Source organism: Natrix helvetica (genome assembly GCF_964273705.1).
Source record: "Natrix helvetica genome assembly, chromosome: 2".
In the NCBI taxonomy this organism is placed as follows: domain Eukaryota; kingdom Metazoa; phylum Chordata; class Lepidosauria; order Squamata; family Natricidae; genus Natrix; species Natrix helvetica.
This window is the reverse complement of record NC_138552.1, coordinates 124,755,525-124,780,215: the sequence shown is the minus strand read 5'-3', so window position 1 is coordinate 124,780,215 and position 24,691 is coordinate 124,755,525. Positions and strand designations below refer to the sequence as shown.

Sequence of the window (24,691 nt, the reverse complement as noted above, 5' to 3'; positions counted from 1 at the left end):
TGAACATCAGCAAATCACCAGGTCCTGATGGCATCCACCAAAGGTTTATTAAGGAGCTTATGACTGAGATGTTAGATGTCCTAACCCAAGGGTATCAAACTCAATTTCATTGAGGGCTGCATCAGGGTTGTGTTTGATCTTGGGGGACTGGGGTGGATATGGCCAGCTCAATGTCTCTTGTATCAGGAGGCACCTGTGGTGGCAAGTGCTAAGGCAGGAGTTCCCTCAGTCCTTCCCTCACTCTCATTGTAATCTCCTTCCTTCCTTCCTTCCTTCCTTCCTTCCTTCCTTCCTTTTCTTCTTTTTGCTTCCCTCTTTTCTCATTCTTTCTTTTTCCTTCCCCTCTTTCCTAATTTTCCTTCCTTGCTCTCTTCCCATCTTCCCATCTTTTATTTGTCATTCTTCTTTCCCTTTCTCCTTTCCTGTCTCTTCTTGCATGCTCAAATGCAAAACGGGAAACATTTCTCCTTTTGTTTTATTTTTAGCAAACAAAACTAAAGTACCAGCAAAAATGGAGCCCGGGAGGATCACATGCAGCCTGTCCAAGCCCCATTTTTGGCCACGATGGCCTCCTGCAGCCCTCTGTCAGTGAAAATGGAGCTTGAGGTGGAGCATATGTCTCCTCGAGTTCTGTTTTCACTAACAGAGGGCTGCAGGAGGCCATCGTGGCTGAAATCAGAACTCGGGGTCACATGCAGCCCTCCCGAGCTACATTTTTGCTGGCAGAGGCACTACGAGCCAGTCCTTTGCTATTTCCAGGATGGCCCCACAAGCCAGAAGTAAATGCAGGCCAGATCTGGCATGTAGGCCTTGAGCTTGACACCCCTGTCCTAAGCAAAGAAACTCCAAGTGTGGGTGGTGCTGTTGGAGGAGGAAGAGGAGGCAGCTGTTATTCTGGTGGTGGCAAGGGCATCGGCATCTTCAACAGCAGCCCTGCCCCCTGTGAAAAAAAACCAAAGATGGAGCAGATCCATGCAGATGACGTCGCCGCAACATGACTGGAGGAGGAACTCTGGGAGTTGAAGTCCACAAGTCTTCAAGCTGTTAAGTTTGAAGACCCCTTGGGGTTTTTTTCCCTAAAGGGTTAGGGATGCAAGGATCTTGTAACTTGACAGCTTTAAGACTTGCATGTTTCAATGCCAGAGTTCCTGAGCCAACATGACTGGAGGAGGAACTCTGGGAGGTGAAGTCCACAAGTCTTCAAGCTGTCAGGTTTGAAGACCCTGGGATGTTTTTTTTTCTAAAGGGTTAAGGGTGCAAGGGTCTTGTAACTTGACAGCTTTAAGACTTGCATGCTTCAATGCCAGAGTTCCTGAGCCAACATGACTGGAGGAGGAATTCTGGGAGTTGAAGTCCACAAGTCTTAAAGCTGTCAAGTTTGAAGACCCCTTGGGTTTTTTTTTCCCTAAAGGGTTAGGGATGCAAGGATCTTGTAACTTGACAGCTTTAAGACTTGCATGCTTCAATGCCAGAGTTTCTGACCCAACATTTTGGTTACTAAGCAGGAGTGTTGTTAAGTGATACTATATAACACTTTTAATTTAGCAGATACCTTGAATAAACATAACTTTGAGTTTCAAATAATACTGATTTTGTTGTTGTCTTAGGTGACACCTGTGAAAAAAATTCAGGTGCTGCTCAGGCATAAAAATGTGCCGCTCAAATACTATACTTTTCTGCTCACACTGAAAAAAAATTAGAGGGAACATTGCCTGGGTCATCTAAAAATGGGGGACATAAAATTGTTCTTAAACTGCTGTTAACTTTATACAGTTGATATAAAATATTTTACTACAGTATTTGGTTCAGAATCTTTTTTTTTCTAGATTTTCCTCCTTTAAAATTGGGTGCGTCTTATATTCCGGAGCGTCTTATAGGGCGAAAAATACGGTACACCTTCTGTTAACTTATAGGGTTAATAATCACACTCATTAGAATAGTGACTGAATGTATCATCACCTTCATGATTGTGTGTTACCTTCAGTTCATCACATCTATTAGGCTTCACATTTGGCCTCAGCGGGAAAGGATGGTTTTCTACATAATTCAACCCCCAATTCATTACCTCAATCTGAGTTGGCAGAACACTCCCTAACATCACCTGGCTACATTTAAATTTTCATTGCAGATAAAAATGAAGCTTCACACACAAAAATGCTATGCAGTGCAATCAGAAAGTATTGCAAACTTTATATTTATGGAGGGGAGCCGAAGTAGCAAAAGTGCTCCCCTTTCCATTTGTTTTTATCTGTAAGATGGCTAGAATATATTTTTGATAGACATACTATTACCTTCAATCAATTAGATTAGCTTTAAAATGAAAATAATGCCTCTTTTAGCAATAGCAATAGCACTTAGACTTATCTACCACTTCATAGTGCTTTTACAGCCCCCTCTAAGTGATTTACAGAGTCAGCATATTCCCCCCAACAATCTGGATCCTCATTTTGCCCACCTCAGAAGGATGGAAGGCTGAGTCAACCTTGTGCCTGGTGAGATTTGATCTGCCAAACTGCTGGCAGCCAGTGATCAGCAGAAGTAGACTGCAGTACTGCATCCTAACCACTGTGCCACAGCAGTGCTTTTATTCTATCCCATAGTACTAGAAAAGAAAGCTAGAAATCCAAGTTATCCCTAAGGGACAGCAAAACCAACCCACATAATTGACCCCATCTAGAATATTTTCTGAAGCTTACTGAAGATATAGATAAGGTGGACATAAGGAGTTATATTGCTTCTATGCACATGCTTGAATAATTTAATTCTCTAAAAGGGCTATTTATGATAATGAACAATGCATCACCGCTGTTTAGTGCCCAATTCCTATGCAAGTGGCCATAAGCCATTAATTCAGATATTGGGATTTTGCTTCATAGCAGAACATCTAAGAAAACCCCATTATATCAGAGTAAGCAAATGAAATTATATCTCAGAAAACTGTGTGACAGAAGTAATGAATCAAGCAGAAAATAGAAAAAAGTCCCCACTTCCTTCTCAGTTGATTGGGCAGAAATGGGAAATTATCTAGAATTGTGTGAAAATACCACCTGAATAATTACTCAAGAAGATAAGTCATTGTTGCTCTTTGGATCCAGTACATTAATTGACTAAATGATTCCATTTTTCTTTTAAAGATTGGATTATGAAATCCTTTTGTTTGTCAACAACATTTCAGATAAGGAATTTATCTGAAATGTTGTTGGCAAACAAAAGGATTTCATAATCCAATCTTTAAAAGGTGTTTCAAGTATTGGATTGCTGTGCATTTCAAATAAGTTTAAATCTGTTTTGCAATGCCTTCATTTAAGGATAAGCATCACCCACACTGTATGGTAAACAATCAAATATATATCAAATTCCTAGGGAGGAGATAGAAAACCAAGGCAAGGTTCAAAGTGATTTATCATAAGGGTAGTTTGATGATTCTGTAGAAACAGTAGCTGAGTTTCTGCTTAGTGCAATAGTTTAAAATACGTGTTTGTATCATTTCAGTTTGCAGATTTCATTCTACTTGTTACGTTAAAACTGCTTCTGAAAGGAAATGGCTTGGGTTTTACTTATTTTATTATTATTAATATTCATTCTTACAGTTTTATTCCTTTTCAAAATGGGTACTTTCCAGAATAACAGCTCCCCAAACCTTCCACCTGGACCCAGAACTATACCCATTTTGGGAAATCTGCACATAATGGATTTCAAGAGGCCTTATAAGACAATGATAAAGGTAAATCTGATGATTAACATCTATGGATGTTCTTTGCCAAAGTGCATTAATGCTGATATAAAAGTTTAACTATTTATCAGGTTACCCAGTTAACTGGAATAAGCTTGATATGCTCCTTGTTGGCCAAGGAGTTTATGGAAATGTATAAAAATGACATTAACTTGGTGTTTGCATTTTTTATATATGCTGGAAGGATTATACAAGCAAAATATTTGTTAATAGGATGTACATTTTTCTAATTATTTATCTGAAACTTGAATAGGTGGTTAAAATTGCCTATGACTATGTAGAGGAAGCAAAATGTAAAAATCTTACATTGATATCTGTATTAATATAATACTCTGTAGGTTAACAAAAGTTAATAAAATATAATCTTAGTGAAATGCCCATTGTTCAAAAACTTCCAATACATTTCCTGCTCCAGAGGATTTGTCCAAAACAGCTGAATGAAAATAATAATTTTGAACCTTACTCACAGGATTTTAATTCCAGTCTAAATATGACAAGGTTCAAAGAATTAAAAGATTGGAAATATCTCCCCTCCCCCTGCCAAGGATTTGCAGCCTGCATTAAAATTTTGAAGTTTTTACAAAAGTGTATGAAATATTTGTAAAAAATAAATAACAACCGTCAGTATTTTTAAAATACTGTAACTGCATGAGGTTTTGCACTAGATTCCTTTAAATTCTGATATATTATATTGTTTATAAAATAAATTGAAAGCTGTTGCATTTATATAGAAGCAGATAAGGTTGTTGCTATTATGCACATTAATATATCACATTTCAGACTGGTAAAATGAGAGAATATGTGATAAATGGTGTTATCACAGAATACATTTAAAAAATCCTTTGTCCATTGATAATATCAGTTCATTGCTGAACATGTAAAGTAGTCTAAAGTTCTCATTTCTACAGCATAAACGGAGACATTTGTAAACAGGATTGCAGAGAAGGAATGTGTAGGAAACATAATGTTTCAAGACAGAAGCAAATATATTGATAAAGTACTCCATGTCATTTTTAAGCAAATCCCTGTTTTTGTTGTACGCAAGTAGCTAATTCTTCCAAACCATTTTGATTGGGAGAGCCCTATCAGATCTGTCCTGTCCTTTAGAATTAAACAGATACGCTAGCAACCTTCAGCATCAATGAAAGATATGAGAGAGGGTTCTGCAGCAGCTGAGGTAATAACATGCCACATCAAGTCCAGCATAAATGATTAATAATGTAATTAAAATGTGATACTTGAAGAACAACTGTAGCTTGCAAGTCAGGTATTCCCTGCTTTAGGAGGTGATGGTGTCAATCTCTTCCTGTCACCTTAGGAAAGATTACAAGGCACCAGAAGTTTCCTTATTTAGACTCAGGATGGATCTGGGAATAACTGCTGGAATTTTATTTTCTAGACATTTCTTAAAATTGTTTCATTTTCTTGAGTTGTTAGCGCTTGTGCACAGCTGAGAGGTCAATGTGCCATGTTGTGTGTGGTGGATCTAGAATGGTGCTGCATGGAGGGTTAGAAATTAATATATCAGAAATTGTTACCATTGAAAATGTTCTTCCTGCATAGTTAACTTCTTTAAAATTTCCAAAACATGACCAAATTCTGTCATGAGTATCCAACGGATAGTAGTATTTGTATGCTTGTTAAAAAAATAGTATAATAACTTGTACCACAAAAGAAAGAAAGAAAATACTTCAACCTTGGATTTGTGAGACATGATTTGTAACAGAATTTTCCTTACATGAGACTAATTGTTGATCAGAACTGTCATTCATTTTTCATCTGCTGATTTCCAGTTGTCAAAAGAATATGGTCCTGTTTTCCATCTTCAAATGGGATGCCAGGAAATGGTGGTGCTGACTGGCTATGAGACGGTCAAAGAAGCTTTGGTGAACCAGGCAAGGGCATTTGCAGAGAGAGCTGTTGTCCCCATTTTTGAGGACTATGCAAAGGGGTTTGGTAAGTTGTTTATTCTGGAATTCAGTTGACACTCCTTGCAAATCTCTATCTACAACTCACTCGGAAATATGATGAAAATACGATGGTAATAAATGGTAGTAAACAGTAGTATAAAATATCCTTTTTCAAGCAGTGCATGCACCCAAATTTCTTCCACCAAACTAAGAGTAATGCCCAAGAGAACTTTATCTTAATGAGATGGCAGCAACCAGTGGTGTTTGATCTTTGCAGCTCTCCCTCCCCCGCATCCTTTCTCCTTCTCCTTCTCTCACTCCCTGTGTGTCTCATGTTTGTTTATCAACCATATCACATAACAACTTGTGGATTACACGTAGAAATTTTCACCTGAAGTTTCATAGAGGGTAACATCAGAGAACTTGGACAGCTTCTGGAAATCACAGTAGATTGACTTGACTTAATCCCTCAGTGTGAATAGAGGCATCCAGAGAACAAAAGATATGGCAATTTTTTACTTATTAAATGTAATGGCCACTCAACTTACTACAGGATAACTCTGTAAGGAATAGTTGTACTAATTCAATGCAAGAATCCAATCCTTGAACTTGTTTGTTTTATTTGTTTGCAAATTTGGGGTATAGGAAACCCTAGTATCGTGCATGCATTGTTCTTCATTTGCCCCAAATTATGGTACCTGAGAATTTGCACAGCCAAGTCAGTAGTAACTGTTGGAATTAGCTGGTCCAGTGTTTAAGGAAGGAAGTGGAGCAGGGGAAGGTTCTCCCAGAGTTCCATTTGGAATTTCTCCTATTTCTACTTGCAAGAGACACCAGGTGTATTTTTATATGCTGAACTGCAATCCTTACTCATCATAGGCAGCTTAAACTTGAAACTTCACACTTAGGCAACCATGTGATGAGAGCATGGATACTGATTTGCTGTGCTAGAAGTAAATAAATGCTTTCCATACCCCTCAATTTTTATACTCTCCAGACATATGCATCATAATGGTGGAATTTTCCTGGTTCAAAGTGATCTTTGACATGAACTCTTATTTCTAATTTGACCTCTTCTTTACCTCTCCAGGTGTTGTTCTTGCTCATGGTGAGAACTGGAGACAGATGCGGCAGTTTTCAATATCTGCATTGAGGGACTATGGAATGGGCAAGAGGATTATTGAAAACAAAATCAGTGAAGAGTGCAGTGTCTTGATAAAAACATATGAGACTTATGAAGGTAAGTTGATATTCCGTCCTACAGACTTACCAGTTTTCTTTCAAGACAATCTATGTATAGAAGATCTAGAGGAACCTTTTCAGAAAAATATGCCAATAACTGTTATTTATGAGGAATTGTTATACTAAGTTAACTATTGAAATTTACAGAAGGATACATTGTTTTCAATATGATCATTGCTTTTATATATGAAAACGTGTTGGAATTGGACTTACATGTTCCTTCAGGCTTTTAGTCAGTGATATTCATGTTATCCAATTAAGTAGAATAAATAAAAAACTTAAGCCATGGGTCCTCAAACTATGGTCCACGGGCCACATGCAGCCCGCCGAAGCCATTAATCAGGCCCGCGCAGGACCATGAGGCTGCCCCGCCCACATTTCTCCACCCATCCTTCGGCCGAGCGCAGGACTTACCTTTGGGAGCCCCACAGGCTGGAACTGAAATTAAGACCAACAATTTTGGCCTGCAGAGACATTCTGGACGTGGGGTGAAAAACGGGGTGCACAGATGCCTCAGGAAGCCTAAAACCAGGCAAAAAGGGCCCATTTTTGGTCAAAAACCAATCCGCTTTTGCTTTTGCGTGTTTTGGGCCTGCAAAATGCTTCTGGGGGTGACGGGGCGTAAAAAAACAGGCTGCACAAACACTCTAGGATGCATTAAACTTGCCAAAACCTTTCTGGTGTCAGCAATATTTCCATATGTTGTTTAGTTTTTAAAGGATGGATTACAGAATTATTCTTTGACTTTCTGACAGTAAATTTTAACTCATAAACCTGTGTTCTCTTGCTATCTTCTATGCAGAGTGTAAGCTAGTTTCTATGATAAATGCTATTTATAAGCAATCTTATCCCCAATCTTAAGGTGATGAAGAACAGGTTTAATTCTGGGATTCTTCCACAATTCTGTTTTAATTTATTGCTCATGACCAGGAAAGCCATTTGACCCAGCAAGAATTTTGAAAGCTGCAGCCGCCAATATCATAGTTTCTTTTTTACTTGGCAAGAGGTTTGAATATGAAGATGCTACACTGCTAAGACTACTGGAATTAGTTGAAGAAAATTTACACCTTGTAGGAACCCCTTCAGTGTTGGTAATGTAATCTTTCATATGAAATAAACTTCATCCCTACAGTTTATTAAGGTTTAATTTGTGAGATTAGGTTCTTAATTAATTAGAAAACTTGATTTATCATATCTTTAGCACCCACATATTTCATAGTTGTTGATAATGATGGTGCTTTTGAAGACTATGGAACAAACCTATTTGGATAAAAATGCTTTGTGATGTCTACCAGAAAATATATTCATAATATTCCACTCTGTTAATTTGCTACCTCTCTTATTATTCTATACTGTTTCAGATATATAATGTGTTTCCCAAGTTGGGATTCCTTTTGGATGCTCATAAAAAAATAATGAAAAACCGAAAAGAGTTCCATGATTTCATACAGGCCACATTCCTTGAAAATCTCAAAGAGTTTGATGAAAATATTCAGAGGACTTTTATTGATGCATTTCTTGTTCGGCAGAAAAAGGTAATAAAGCATTTTAAGTATGCAAGGAATTATAAGTGATTTTTTTTTCTTTCACATGTTTTAAAAATATTCTGGCTGGTACAAGAATACATGCAGCTGGGGGAAATCCTTGCTTAAGAAATGTCCAGGAAACAATTTCCTGGAGTGAAAGCAAGGAGTGAGCATGTGAGTATAGTTTGGAATTTGTGTAATCTCATTCTCAGGTTCTGTAGGGATATTAACTTGAAACAAAAATAATAAAAATTAATAACCTCCACCAACAAAGACATTATTAAACAGCTAAGGCTGGTTAAAAAAGTGATCATGTTTAAAACTTTATGAAACAACATTCAAGAGCACCACCACGTATAAGATTTTGCATTATTTGGCAGCTCCACCTCTTCCTGAATTCTTGAGAGGTGGCTCTCAGCAAGAATTCTTGCAGCATCCTTGATGGCCAACAGATTCATTGTTTGTGTTATGCCTTTATTCCTTGCATAACTATTAAAGTTAGTACAATGCTTGTATACCTCTAACTGGAATTTTTCCCTGTAAAAAGCAACACTTTTGTTGTTTTTTTAGCAGTTGAGTGAAGCAGTCACATGTGGGTCTCGCTTAACAATCACTTTTCTCAATGTCCATTTGTGGTCATTACTCGAGGGTTACCTGTAGTACCACTTCTACTGTCTCTCATGGAGGGATGACTCCAGTAGGGAAACGGTCAGGTGGGCCCTTGGGAAGCAACCCTTTTATCTTTATTTTTAAATATAGGGATATTAATTATTGCGATATGGGTTGGAATATGTAGTGAATGCTCTTCCTATTGGTCCAGGAGCTGATCAGTGCAGGAGAAGAGAAAAGTCATTCTATTTTTTTAAAGAAATTGTAGTCTAAGGAAATCCATGGAAAAGTGAAGATGAGCTCTGAAACCTGAAGTCTTTCTTCTTCGCATTAGCTAAAATAAAATCGCAAAAGAAAACAAAAGAAAAAATTGACCAGGCATGAATTGAGGAGAAGTGGCAGAGAGAAGTGGGGAAAGTTAATAACAATTTTTCTCCAAATCACTGGAACTCAACGTGCAACAGTCACTCGGCCTATGCACTTCCATACACAGCCACAGCAGAAGGATGTCCTGAGTTCATGTATTCTGATGTACATTTCTGCCATTCCTGTGTTAATTAATCCTAATTTTAATTCCCCTGCATACATTGATAAATGCTAATCTACAAGATCAAGCTGTCTTCATTTAGCTCAAGTTCCTTTTCCATTTTCTCTTAAATTCCAAAACAGGAAACATTTTAATTTTTCTCTAATTCAATTCATTTAGTAATTCATGGTCTTTACCATATGTTTCTCATTGACACAAGTTTTAAGAAATGCCTAGAAAATAAAATGCCATAAACAGATGTGTACATAAACCCTAGTATCCATCATCTTTTTGGTCAATCAAGAACTTGGCATAATTCTTTGTGGCCGGATATGAGTGTTAGGGCTCCCTGCTAATCATAGAACAAAAAACCAGCCACTTTGGGCACATTTTAGCCAGCATGCCACAAACACAATCAAAGGTCAGTTTTGCTGCATACAGGATCTAAAAATATGATCTCTAATTTAAAGTCTACTCTACTAGTTTCTGCAACTCAGTACAGATTTATGACGACAATTCAGCCTGGAATTTCTGTTACTGAGCAATGGTTTTAAAGCAAAACCGAATTGCTTAGTGATGGAAATCCCTGCATTTCCAACTGCCATTGTTAACTGAACTGCCATGGTTGTTAGTAGAGGACTTCTTCACAACTGCCTAGGGCTTCCCACAACCAAAACCAGGGGAGAAACCAACAGGAAGTTGCCATCCCAGGAGTGATTGCTGCCAGATGGGGAGAGACTGAGGGTGTGCATGGGATTGTGAGGTGCTCAAGTTTGCAAGAGAGGGGCAGTCAAGGCTTGGGAAGGAGTGTGATGTTGTGCAGAGGGGCAAGTGGAAAGACTTACCCCAGAAAATCCCTGCTGGCTCCCCCTTATCTTTGTGGAGGAAACAGCAAGGAAGATTGCAAAAGGCACACACGTAATCACAGTCACTGAACTGTAGTAAGTGCTAGATGGCTGCCAAGCACCCAAAGCAGGATCATGTAATTGTGGGAACTACAAGAATTGGTTGCAAAAAGGTGGCGCAATTTGTTTACTATCATTTTAACTTGAAATGTTGTTTCAATGAATGGTCATAAGTTAAAGGCTATTTGTAAGAGGTACATACGTGACATATTCAGGATGCTTATATTTTGCTTTCGTTTGTTTAATAAGGCTTTCTATAAGCAGAAATCTCGAGTCTAGATTTTTAATCATGCTCAATAAATTGCTGTAAATATATTAATAGCCTTTCCCCCTCATTATAAATAATAATCCTAAAATATATTACAAATAAGCAACACACTGTCCTCCAGTTTTTATGAAATAAAACTCTCACAATCTTTTGACAAGAGGTGATATTCCGCCAGTTGGCACCAGTTTGCCTGAACTGGTGGCAGAAATTTTGCACAGTCTGGCGAATTGGTAACAATGGCCAGCTGGGCACACCCCCAAACCAGTCCCTCTATCGCTAGTCACCCCGCCCGCCTGGTATCTGCTGGTTTGCGCCACTTCTTTGCATACTGGCTCTCAAAGAGGCTGGCAGCTGGTCACAGGCCACTGAAAAGTCCTCCAGTCGGCAAAAAAGCGGCTGCCCTCTTCTTCGCGCATTCACATCCCATTGCCTTGCAAGTCCAAGCAGACTTATTATTCCGCTTGGACTTGGTCACTATTAATATATAGTTTGATAGCCCACTGTAGATATTAATCCTAATATTTATTACAGATAAGCAGAACACAATTCTCCAGTTATTGTGAACTACAACTCTCACAATCTCCTGACACTGGAAATTTGGAGGCCACTGTAACATCTGTTCATGTATGTAGATTATAGACATAAATTGAATGTCCTTGATATCTTTTCTTTATACTCTTCAGGAGAATAAGAAGTCGACAAATAGCTATTTCCATAATGATAATCTTATAGGTGTCGTGGATAACCTATTTATTGCTGGCATGGATACAACTTCAAACACTTTGTACTGGACCTTACTCCTAATGATGAAGTATCCAGAGGTTCAGAGTAAGCAGTTTTTATTTGACTGATTTTCAATACAAGTATAAAATTACATGCAAAATAACATGGGGAAGGGGGTGTGGTGGATCAGTAGCTAAGATGCTGAGCTTGTCAATCAGAAAGTTCAACAGTTCAGTTGTTCAAATTCCTATCACCCAACAATGGAGTAAACTGCCGTTACTTGTCCCAGCTTCTGTCAACCCAGCAGTCTGAAAGCATGTAAAAATGCAAGTAGAAAAATAGGAACCACCTTTAGTGGGAAGGTAATAGTGTTTCGTATGCCTTCGGTGTTTAGTTATGCTGACCAGATGACAACAGAAACGTCTTCAGACAGCGCTGGCTCATTGATTTTGAAACAGAGATGAGCACCTCCCCCTAGAGTTGGGAACAACTAGCACACATGTGCAAGGGGAACCTTTACCTTTCTAACATGGGGAGGGGGACAGAATAAGAAGCAAGAATGAGTTGCCCCATCTATTTATATTTGAAGGAATTAATGTGATGAAGAGTGATTATAAGATGTCACCATATGAAGGGTTCACACATATACTTTCAGGGATTTCTGGAAGATGTATCAGTCACAGAATGTGTGTTATGCTCCTATCATCTCTCATTACTGCTGAATATGAGCTAGGACTGAAGAGAGCTAAGACTTCAATATCTTCAAAAACGACTTAAATGAGGGAATACAAGGGGAATTTACCAAATTTGCAGATGATACTAAGCTGGCAGGAATAGCTAACACCCTAGAAGATAGGCTCAAGATGCACATGGATCTTAACAGACTTGAACACTGGACATTATCTAACAAAATGAAATTCAATGTAGAGAAAAGTAAAGTCTTATACTTAGGTACATATATAAACTGGGTGAAACCAGGCTTAATAGCAGTGACTGTGAAAGAGATTGTTAGATACTAGATGTTAGATTCCAGTGGGAACAGAGGTTTAATCTAATTGGTTGAAGGGTCTGACAGCTCCCTATAAAAGGGCTGCTGTCAGACTCAACCTTCGCTGGATTGTACATACTTGTTCTGTTACAATAAAGAGCTGTTGTTGCCTTTAGCCTGAGTATGCCTTTCCATTACCCGATCTAACACTGGCAATGAGGATGGGATTGGAAGGCAACTAGGCGAACCAAAAAGAGCATAGCAATCCAGCAAGTAAATCCAGCCCGGAGCTCAGCAAGACTTCAAGCAGCCATTTTTGAGTGGCAAACTCAAAATGCCCTTAGAACACAAAATGGCCATGCATGCCCCACCGACTCCATATGACCCCACTGGGACTCGTATATGCTGAGGTTCGACTGCTTCCTTGAAGCCAATGACTTCATGGACGTTTCTGAAAGCCTCTGTCAGGCCTGCAGTCATATTCTTTGTTTTTAGGATCTTTGGCCTGCCACACTTTCTATTATTTCACTGTGCTGTTTCATTAGTGTAGTAGTTGGAAAGGGGGAATATAAAGGAGTAGAATTGTGGAATGTGTTGATGTCATTCCTTTCTAGAAGCCAAGGTCATCTTTTTTCTCCGTACCTCCACACCTGACCGGAACCAGCTGGGTGGAGATGCCAGCGTGGCCGAAGAAGATTGGACCATGTGATGGATTTGTGGGTGTGGGGATAAGATCATGAACTTTCAACAGGGCAGAATCCCAGGAAGTTTTCAGATTTGGGATTCCACACTATGATGCCAACATGTCTGTCTTATTAAATTGGAACTTTAAGGATAGCTCTGCCTTCAACTCTGATTTAATTCTGCAAGATATTTGAAATGCTGACATTATCATAAAATCTCCTTTTAAAATAAATCACCAGCACTCCAGCACGGGGGCTGGTGAGGGGTGCTGATTTCCCAATGCTGACCGGGTCAGCATAAAATATCAGTGAACAATAATGAGAAAGCCTTTTGAGATAAGAAGCTGAGCTGAGATGTTTCTCTGCAAATCTTCAAAGTGCAAAGGAATTTCTGTTTGAAGCTTCTTTACAAAGCCTCGGAGTGCGAAGGTGTTTCTGATTGAAAAATTAAAGCATCTGGAAGAATGCAGTGGGAGAAAGCGAAAAGATATTTGGAATCCCAGACGAACTTCTTCAGCCAAATGTGAGTCAATCTCCCCCCCCCCCCCACTTCACTAGTGAAAGCAGAAATGGACTGGAGGACTGGAGTGGAGATAATTACTCCTTCAAAACAGCGATAAATGAAATGACCCATTAACTGAGTTGAAGACAGATTCCCTATCAAAATGCTAAGTTCAACCCAGCCAGCAAAAAGGGATTTGGCCAGCATCTTTCACTTGCCAGCCACCGGAAATTGGGCTGCAGCTTTTGAATGAAGCATCACCAAATTGGGCTTTCTTCCCAGAGTATGGATGGAAAAGATGCCAGTGGGCACCTGCTTGTCCATCAGAATGGGAAAATCCTCCAAGCCAGCAGAATGGCCTTGGCTCATAACTCCTCCAAGTCAGCAGAGGGGGCCTTGGCACACAACCCCCCCTGTAAGCCATTGTTGGTTGAACTGCAACCTGTGAATCAGGAACCCCCTGGATGGGTCTTAACCCCAGGTCATGGATGGAAGGGATGCCCTCCCTCAGCAGATGGCACCATGGCAGATAACTGAGCAGTGGCCAACCCAGGGATTGACCTCCCAACCAGTTCCAGTCTTCCCAGAAATTCCCCAACAGGTTCTTACCCCACCTTCCTACAGAGCAGTGCTTCTCAATTATTTTCTGTCATGCCCCCCCTAGGAAGAAGAAAACATTTCGCGCCCCCCGCGCGACTGTAAATAGTATCATTTGTCTATAAAATTGTTATAAGTACACCTCTGCATAACACTGTATCCTTATTAACGTATAAGAGAATAAAAAAAGAAAGAAATGTGGATCAATTTACAACAAAGAATAGCTTTATTAACTGTAGCAGAAAAGATTTAAAGGAGCACAGGATTTAAAGGAACACAATATTTAAAAAAACTTTAACCTGCAAAACAAAAATATATAAAATAATTTGAGCTGAGCCCCCCTTTACGGAGCCTCGCGCCCCCCCTGGGGGGCCCGCCCCACTATTTGAGAAGCACTGCTACAGAGAGAGGTTCTTGACAAAGGAAGAAGGGATTACCAAGGGGGAAGCTACAGGATGGATAACGGAACAATGTAATGAGACAGTTCCTAAGTTTAGAGATGCAACTAGGTTCCTTTCCTAGTAGGGGTCAATAAAATGCCACCATTGCTGTCAACATGGCCACAGTGCATCAGAGTGCTTGGCTCCGGCCCCAATGCCACAAACGTGCACACCAACCGCCATGGCAGTAAAGAGAAGGCCCCAGATGCCAGCAGAAAAGAGTCATCTGGGCCAACAATCTCTGGAAGAGGATCCCCAACCTAAGGTGATGAAAACTCCTACCAAGGGGGAGGCCTCGGAGGAGGAAAATGCTGAAGATGACCCAATGGTGAGTGCACCCATTCGCCCCTTCGCCTTCCAAATCAACCTCCAAGTACCTGAGACAGGGGTGGAAGGGGAAGTTGAAGCAGTTGTGGACACTGGTTGCACTCGATGCTTAATCAGCATGTCGATTGTCAAGCACCTAGGCATACGCACAAGACCTCTAGCCTGCCCCATTCAGGTTGAGCAGGTAGATGGAACAGTAATTGGAGGGACCATAGCCATGCTAATAACTGAACTGGTGAAGTTACAAGTGGGCTGCCACTATGAGTTTCTCAGATTCATTGTGGCTCCAGAGATGCCGGAAAAAATAATCTTGGGGCTTGCATGGCTTGTCAAGTGGAAGCCTATGATAAAATGGGAAGATGGGCTGCTACCACCGGTGGAGGAAAAGGGTCAGTCAGGGATGATTGAACCCAAGAACCCAGAACCAGCAGCACCTGCAGCAGAGACCAAAACCCCAGGGGTCCAACAAGTACCAAAAAACTTGTTGGGGGATGTTTTGCCGAGAAAACTGTAGTACGACAGTAACTGAAGCCAGGATAAGCTGATGACAGCTATGAAATTGGCGCTCCCAACAGACCAGTGGCTCAACAATAACCAGGAAATCCTAATGATGGAAAATGGATTAGTCTGGAAGAGGTCCAAACTATACGTCCCTGTGGGTTTGAGGCTGGAAGTTCTACAGCGAAGCCATGAGGCAGAACTAGGAGGCCACTTTGGATTCCTAAAAATGCTTGACCTCGCCAGGCGTCAATTATGGTGGCCAAAGCTGGAATTGGAGGTGGAAAATTTCTTTTAAAGCTGTGCTACTTGCGCAATGATGAAACCACTGCCAGAGAAGTCCCGTGGACTGCTACAATGAGTGGCCAGCCTTAACCAACCATGGGTAGAGGTTGCAATGGACTTCATCGTCGAACTCCCAGACAGCAGTGGGAACAGAGTTATCTGGGCAGTTATTGACTTGGTCTCCAAGCAGGTGCATTTCATCGCTTGCTCGGGGTTGCTGTCTGCAAAGAAATTAGTAAAAATGTTTGTGAAACACATTTATCGCCTCCACGGATTGCCCAAAAGAATTATTTCAGACTGCGGAGTCCAGTTCACAGCCAAGTTCTGGAGAAAGGTCCTGAGATCCATTGGGTCCACACAAGAACTGAGCTCAGAGGTTGATCCCAGCATGAACTGTGCAGCAGAGAGCACCAATGCAGTGGTGGAACAATACATCTGGTGTTATGTGGATTTGCTACCCTTCGCCGAAGTGGCGTACAACGATGTGGTCCACAGCAGCACTGAATTAACTCCATTCCAGATTAACAGTGGCGTGGAATTTGTTGCCATGCCTGAGCTGCCTAGAGAACCTCCCTCCTTCATGTCTCTGAATGAATGGATGGACACACTAAAGAAGACCGCACTAGGCAGCCAAAAAAGCTGCAGGTCACAGTCCTCATCAAGGGCTCTCCATGCGAGATGGAGCTCAACACCGGGCCATCACTGACCATCATACTGTGGTCTACCCTGAAGCAGGATATCCCTAGCTTGAAGAAACAACATCTACGCACCCCTGACATCCACCTTCGTGATTGCCAGGGGAACCAAGTCCCCATCATGGGCCAAGGCATCTTCCGGGTCAACTTCAACAACTTCAGCGGCCAGCTCCCAGTGATGGTGGTCAGCAGAAACCTGCGGAGCCTCCTGTGGCTTTGAAGCCCTGGGCTAGAAGTGACCGGTATCAACACCTTGAAAGATGAGAGCACTGAAGCAATTTTCAAGGAGTTCGAGGATGTCTTCGACACCAGTCTGGGTAAGTATGTGGGGACTCCAATCTCTTTTAATTTGGACCCCAACATAGCCCCCATAAGGCTAAAACCTAGGAGAGTACCTTTCACTCTCCGCCCAAAAATTGATCTGGAAATTGACACGCTCGTAGGCCAGGAAATCCTAGAGCTGGTTGATCACGCACGCTGGGAGACCCCTATAGTGATACCTGTCAAATCTGATGGGTCTGTCCGCATCTATGCGGACTACAAATGCACAATCAATAAAGTGTTACAACAAAGCGCTTACCCTGTACCCATTGTACAGCATTTATTACATTCTTTAGACCCCGGCAAAGTATTCACTAAATTGGACATGGCGCAGGCATACCAACAATTGCCTATAGATGGTGCCACGGTGGAGGCCCAAACCATTGTGACGCACAGGGGTGCATTCAAATGTCACCGCCTGCAATTTGGAGTTAGTATCATCCCTGGACTGTTCCAAAACATCATGAAATGGCTTTTGCAGGGGATTCCAGGAGTCATCCCCTATTTTGTCGACATCTTGGTATTGGCTGCAAATGAGGCGCAACTTTTCAAACGTTTACGAACTGTTTTGGCCAGAATTAGAGACAAAGGCCTTCGTCTCAAAAAAGAAAATTAATGTGCCAAGGGTTGAATTCTTAGGGTACATAATTGATGGCTCTGGGATTCACCTGACCATGAAAAAAATTAAAGCAATCCAGGACGCCCCTACACCTCGCAATCAAACCGAGCTGCAGGCGTTCCTCGGGCTCCTTAATTTCTACAGCAGCTTTCTTAAACACAAAGCCACCATTGCTGAGCCCTTACATCGTCTCCTGGCAAAGAACGCAAAGTGGTCCTGGGGCAGAGCCGAAGCAGCCACATTTCTGGTGCAGCAGACACGTTCCTGGTGCAGTACAGCCAGACCCTGCCACTGGTGTTGCTTTGTGACGCTTCCACATTTGGCGTTGGAGCCGTCCTCAGCCACCACATGCCCAATGGAACCAAGGCTCCCATAGCCTTTGATTCTAGGACCTTGTCCACTGCCAGGTGGAATTAGAGCCAGCTGGACCGTGAGGCTTTGGCTGCAGTGGCCGATGTAAAAAGGTTCCATGAGTACCTCTACGGCCAGGATTTCGAACTAATTATGGACCACAAACCACTACTGGGCTTGCTGGCTGGGGACCAACCTACTCCTGTGTCATTATCACCATGGATGACCAGATGGAGCATTTTCCTAGCTGCCAACTCCTACCGCCTCATCCACTGACAGGCTCCACTTTGGTGCAGACCCTACCCCTGAGATGCTAGTCCTCCTTATTGACTGCTTGGAGACTGGCCCTCTCTCATCTAGTGACATTGCCCACCACTCTGCAAAAGATCCCACCATAAAACAAATTTTGAACTGGGTGTGAAGGGGGTGGCCCAAGGGGCCTGTTGGGTCTGATTTCAAAATGTACTATTGTAAGAGAGATGAGTTGTCTGTTGTTAATGGCTGTTTCCTGTGGGGGGACCGGGTCATTGTTCCACCCAAACTGCGCATTGCAGTATTAGAGGCTTTACATGTAGGGCATCCTGGAATTGTCAGGATGAAGTCTTTGGTCAGGATTTAGGTGTGGTGGCCTAACATGAACAGGGAGATTGAAGAATGGGTGGCTACCTGCACACTGTCCAGACCAGCTCCCCAGAGGCTCCCGCTAAGTGGGAGAGACCTCAAGCACTGTGGTCTAGGATGCACATTGATTTTGCTGGCCCAGGTCATAGACAGACATTCCTCGTAGTTGTGGACTCCTACTCAAAATGGCTAGAGGTAGTCCTGATGACCTCCACTACGGCAGAAGCAGTCATCAAGGTACTACAGAGACTTTTCTCCAAACACGGCCTGCCCGATGTCCTGGTCTCTGACAACGGGCCCCAATTCACAGCCATGCAATTTGAGACCTTCTTAGCAGCACAGGGAATCAGACATGCCCTGGTCGCACCATTCCATCCGGCTTCCAATGGTCAGGAAGAGAGAATGGTGAGATCTGCAAAAGAGGCCCTATCTATGATGGGCTCAGGAGATTGGCAAACATGGGTTGACTATTATCTGCTAATTCAACACATCATGCCAAGTGCCACCTCAGGGAGAAGCCCCTCCGAGCTTCTCATGGGTCACCGGCTAAGATCCCACTTAGACCGGCTACACCCAAACTATTCTGACGCATCGCCCCCTGACTCCACAAGCAAAATTTGGAATTTTAGCATAGGGTATTCAGTTTATGCCCATAACGATGCAGGAGGATCTCTGTGGATTTCTGCCACAGTGATAGGCATCACCGGGCCTCGCTCTTATCTCGTAGAGCTCGAGGATGGTTGGAATTGGAGAAGGCACATTGACCAACTTCGTAGCCACCTCTCCAACTCCATTCTTAGGCAGCCAGAGGTAAATCCTGCATGAGTTAGCCAAAGCCCTACCCAAATGGAGCACAAAGTCACTCCTTCCACAGCCAACTCAAACCCGAAGTCACTGGGATACTTAGCTTCTTGTGTTGCAGGCCCGCAGTGAGCTCCGAGTGAACTGGCTCTAGAAGCTCCAGCTGTGCCCTGTGAAAGGTTCCAGGAGCTTCCACCAAGCGGAGCTGTGGAGCAAACAGGTCCATCCAACCTGTCTGAAGAATACCCTCTGACTGAACTGCACAGGTCTGGCAGAGCTACCAAAAAGCCCGCCTACCTGCGTGACTACATTGCCAGTAGGATTATTCCATCTAAGAGGGGAGGGGTGTTAGATACTAGCTACAGTTATAATGGTTTCCACCAGGGTCCTCTATTCTGGCAGGAACAGAGGTTTAATCTCATTGGTCAAAAGGTATGACAGCTCCCTATAAAAGGGCTGCTGTCAGACTCAACCTTCGCTGGATTATTCATACTTGTTGTGTTATAATAAATAGCTGTTGTTACCGTTAGCCTGTGTGTGCCTGTCTATTACCCGATCTAACAGAGAACTTGCAGTGATTGTGGACAATGAGCTAAATATGAGCCAGCAGTGTGCAGTGGCAGCCAAAAAGTCAATGCTATCCTAAATTGCATTAACAGAAGGATACAATCAAGATCAAGTGAGGGACTAATACCACTCTATAAACCCTAGTAAGATCACACCTAGAGTACTGTATCCAGTTTTGGTCACCACACTATAAAAAAGATATTGAGACTCTAGAAAAAGTGCAGAGGAGAGAAACCAGGATGATTTATCATAAGACTAAAACATGAAGAATGGTTACAGAAACTGGGCATGGCTAGTCTAGTGAAGAGAAGGACCAGGGGAGACATGACAGCAGTCTTCCAATATTTGAAGGGCTGCCACTGAGAGAGGAGGGAGTCCAGCTATATTTCAAAGTACCTGAAGGCCAGACAATGAATAGTGGATGGAAACTGACCAAGGAGAGATTCAACCTAGAAATAAGGAGGAACTTTCTGACAGTGAGAACAATCAATCAATGGAACAGCTTGCCTTCAGAGCTTCATCACTTGAGACTTTCAAGAAGAGATTGGACTACCATTTGTCAGAAATGGTGTAGTGTCTCCTGTTTAATCAGGAGGTTGGACTAGATGACCTATAAGGTCCCTTCCAACTCTGTTAATCTGTAATTAGAGTTTTCTGCTAAGATTTATACGTTCTAAGCACATAATTGATTTCTTATATCTCAATAATCATTTCATAATCTCTATACCTTAAAATATAAATAATTAATACAAATAAATCTTTTTCTGCATGGGCATAATCATAGAATAAAGCATACGGTGAATAAAAGGGAAAAAAGTACTGAAAGAAAAACTACAAGCATAGATCACAAATGATTAACTTCAGATCTGTACTATAAATGTACTTTGGAATTTTTGCATACACTCCCATTTAAAGCAAAATTGAAATTACGGAATCATCTTGATGTGATTCTATTCTCCCAGGGAAAGTCCAAGAAGAAATTGCAAAAGAGATTGGGATTCGTCAGCCAAGGACAGAAGACCGATTCAAAATGCCTTACACCAATGCTGTAATTCATGAAATTCAAAGGTTTGCTGATATTGTTCCAACCAATTTGCCCCATGCAACCACCATGGACATAACTTTCAAAGGCTTCTTCATTCCCAAGGTGATTGTTGTGAAATAATCCCATTGTTCATGTTCCAAACTTAATTTATGACCATAATTGAGCTCACAATTTCAATCATAAGTCATGATGGATATAAAGTGGGTCACCATGTGCCCACTTTATATGCCCAATATTATGACCTTTTTTGTGGCACTCATTAAGCAAATATTGGGATCATAAAGTGAACGCTGTGGTCATTAAGTGAGCCCAGTATTCACTGTAGCACCTTTTAGCCAGAAACAGAAAGTAAATGCCGGTGTCTAGCAAAAAGATAAATTGCAGTCATATGTTCATGGGAGGCTGCAAACAGCCATAAATGTGAGATGCTTGCCAAGTACCCAAAATATAGCTATGTGATCATACTGATCATACTGGGTGGGAAGTCCAGGACATTGGAACTTCACATCTATTGTTTTTCAGGATCTGTTGTAGGTAGCTGATAATCTATTTGCTTGGGTTTTTTTCCCTTAAATATTTTTGAACTAGTATTTCTCCACCATTCAATCAGAACTGAAGAAATTTTCTAGCAAAACAAGAAATTTCAGTTGCTTTTCAAAAGAAAGCACTTTTGGGACTCTGTCAAAGCAATTAACCTAATCAGGGCAAATTATCATTGTTTTTATTTGATGGAAGAATTTGGTAAGACTCTTGCAGACAAAAGAATGGAAATTCAAGAGGATATATTCTCTTTCACAGACATAGATTCTTTTCAAGATTTCATCTCATATAGATTTCAAAGGGCCAATAAAATAGATTAGTTGGGCATTTTACCAAATACCTTTTTTGATTGCAATCCAATTAATTCAACAGTTAAAACAAAAGTATTTTTTTTAGATGGAGTCTAATTGAAGCAATACTTCAAAAAAATGGATTGGGGAGTACCATAAAAAAACGAAATGGGGTTTTTGGATAAAAACATGGAGGTAAAGACTGTTACAACAGCAAGGTTATAGCTGAGGGAATTTTGTTCACTACAATTCACAAGAAAAAATGCACAGTAAATTAGAAGAAAAATGTTAAAAGGATGAATTACAGAAAACCCCAACAGACTCCACTACCGGAATTTTACATCAAATTAAGTTTTTATAACAAATATCTATGTTAACTGTGAGAGAAATAGAAACTAAATTAAAATATGTGAAGCAGAAAATTTTTTGAGTTTTCTAAAAAGTCAGGAAAACTTTGGCTTATAAACTGAGAAAGTAGAAAGAAAACTATATTAAGGATACAGGATGACAACACAATTTTGATAGATAAGGTTAGTATAAAGAAATGCTTTCATGATTTTATTTACACTTACATGAAAGGCAAGAAGAGTTATTGGCAAATATTGATGAATACCTGAAGAAATAGGATTTACAAAAACTCACATAAGCTCAGAAACAAATAATGAACAGTCCCATAATAATAAACTTCCAAATATTGGAAGCTATAAAGAAAATTTAAAAAGTCAAGGCACCAGGGCCAAAAGGACTATTGTATTTCTATCACAATTTATGTTTTGAAGATCAATTTTTATTGCCATTAAAGAATTTGATGAATTTGCCTTATTACCAAAGGAAGAACAAGATTTAACTTCAGATCTTATGGTATTTTATTCATGATTATATATGTGGATTCCTACGTAGAGGACAACTTAGGGACAATATACGAACTGTTTGGATATAATGGATTATGACTAATACCAAATAAGAAACAAGTAGCTGTGATCCTTTTGGATGCTGAGAAAGCCTTCGATAATTTGAACTGGGATTTTACCTTCAGAGTTGTGGAAGATATGGCCTTTCGGGATAATTCTCTTGGAGGGATTAAATCCATTTATACATGCCAGAAAGCACATATTATTAGTTTTGATAGTACAGGAATACAAGGATGGTATATAACATCTAATGAAGAAACTGAAGCATTTGGACATATTAGCTGGTTTTAAAATTAATCAAAAGAAGAGAAAGATGTTCACAATAAAATGGAAAAAAGGATTTAAAAAAGAGATTAAGATTAAATATCTAGGGGTCACACTGACCAGTATTAATTGCATGTTGTTTTAGAAAATATGTTAAAATATGGAATGATGTTACAAAAGACAGCGAGATGGAACAAATTACTGCCGTTATTGGGTAGACTTTTGGTTATTCAGATGAATGTCTTTTTCAGGATGTTATTTTTATTTCAGACTATAATTATGTTGTCAATTGTTTTACCTTTAAAACAATGGCATAAAATTTCATTGTAATGATTTCTCTAACAATGTGTTAAATGGAAAATACCTTTCTTTATATAATTTCAACGTTTAGGGCATGTACATCGTTCCCTTGCTGACCTCTGTGCTCCATGATGAATCCCAGTGGGAGAAACCTCATGAATTCTATCCTGAGCATTTTCTTGACTCTGAAGGAAAATTTGTCAAAAGGGATGCATTCATGCCTTTCTCTGCAGGTAACATCACTCTGTATATGTGAAAAGCTGGAAAGAGTTTCAGTGCAATCTTCAGTTAGGAAGATTAATTATTTCTTTAAGATTGTAATTATCTCTTTGAGGCAATGCGACTATGGAAACCCATGTAAAATAGTTTAAGAAGCCAAAAAACCCACCTTTTTGCCATCTATGCTTTCTTCCAGGTCAGAGAGTGTGTGCTGGTGAGGACCTTGCCAAAATGGAGCTCTTCCTTTTCTTTACCAATCTCCTCCAGAGATTTACCTTCCAGCCACCTTCAGGAACATCTAAAGATGATCTGGACCTGACTCCTGTTCTTGGACTTACGACCCCTCCAGTGCCTTACAAGACCTGTGCTGTGTTGTCCTGATCTGAAGGGGAAAAACTCATAATAAGCTGTTTTCTCAGCTTTTAAATAGCTTTATTTTGACAGAGAGTCAAAATCTGACAACCTGATTCCATATTACATTATATTCATTACATTTATTTTATTGGAATTCCACCTTTATTATTTTTACACGTAACTCAAGGAAGTTATCCTACCCTTATTTTACCAAAGCTCTTTGGGTTAAGAAGGGAGACTGGCCCAAAGTTATGCCAGCTAGAACTCACAGTCTCCTGGTGATTAGCCCAAAGTCACCCAGCTGGATTTCATTGCTAAAGTGGGACCTGAATTCACAATCTCCTGTTTTCTGGGCTGGTGTCTTAACCACTGGACCAAGCTATCTATTGTTCAGGTTTCATATGTTGCCTGAAAGCTGAATAGCAATAATGTATAGACACATAAAATATAGGTTCTGATAGGGAAGAAGAGCGGGAAATCATGAAAAACAAAGTGCTTTGTATCATTATTACTGAATTTTTCTTTTAGGACCATTTATTTCCTTTGGCTTTTACTATTTTCTCTCCTTTCTATTTCTGTTTAAAAATTTTTGTCTCTTTTACTTTGAGTATTTTAATTACTTTTATAAAAACCAGTCGCTTTTTTTGCAATAGTCCTAATTGTAAATTCATATATTTGCTTTATAAACCTAGTTGTCATTTCTATTATTTCTTCAAAAATCAATAAAATAATATTTTACATCAGGAAATTCCTGATTTGTGGGGCTCATAGTCAACACGAATGGCACAGAACCGAATGAAGTATGATGTGACATCTCTTTGCCCAACACCTCTGGCAAACGTCATTAAATGGGGTCAATGTCATTGATTCTGATCAAGAAAGCCCCCCTAAGGAGCTGATGCAGGAGTTATATGATGCAAACCCCCCTTCAGAGGAGACTATAATTTCCGATGATGGTCTCTCAACATAATAACCTCATAGCTTCCTCTTGTCAAAACCATGCCTCCCGAAGGGCCTCAAACGACACTCCC

The 24,691-nt window shown here is 40.5% G+C and overlaps 1 protein-coding gene across 1 annotated transcript; it reads left to right on the top strand.

The window, feature by feature from the left end:
• Nucleotides 1-3,541: 3,541 nt before the first annotated feature.
• On the top strand, nt 3,542-24,286 carry LOC309386162 (cytochrome P450 2K1-like; the record flags this gene model as incomplete). Its single annotated transcript, XM_081941232.1, has 9 exons — nt 3,542-3,724; nt 5,527-5,689; nt 6,734-6,883; nt 7,816-7,976; nt 8,247-8,420; nt 11,403-11,547; nt 20,700-20,884; nt 23,179-23,320; nt 23,503-24,286. The coding sequence occupies 9 exons, from the start codon at nt 3,542-3,544 to the stop codon at nt 23,685-23,687; spliced, it is 1,488 nt and encodes a 495-aa protein (XP_081797358.1). The 3' UTR covers nt 23,688-24,286.
• Between the last annotated feature and the right edge of the window lie 405 nt (nt 24,287-24,691).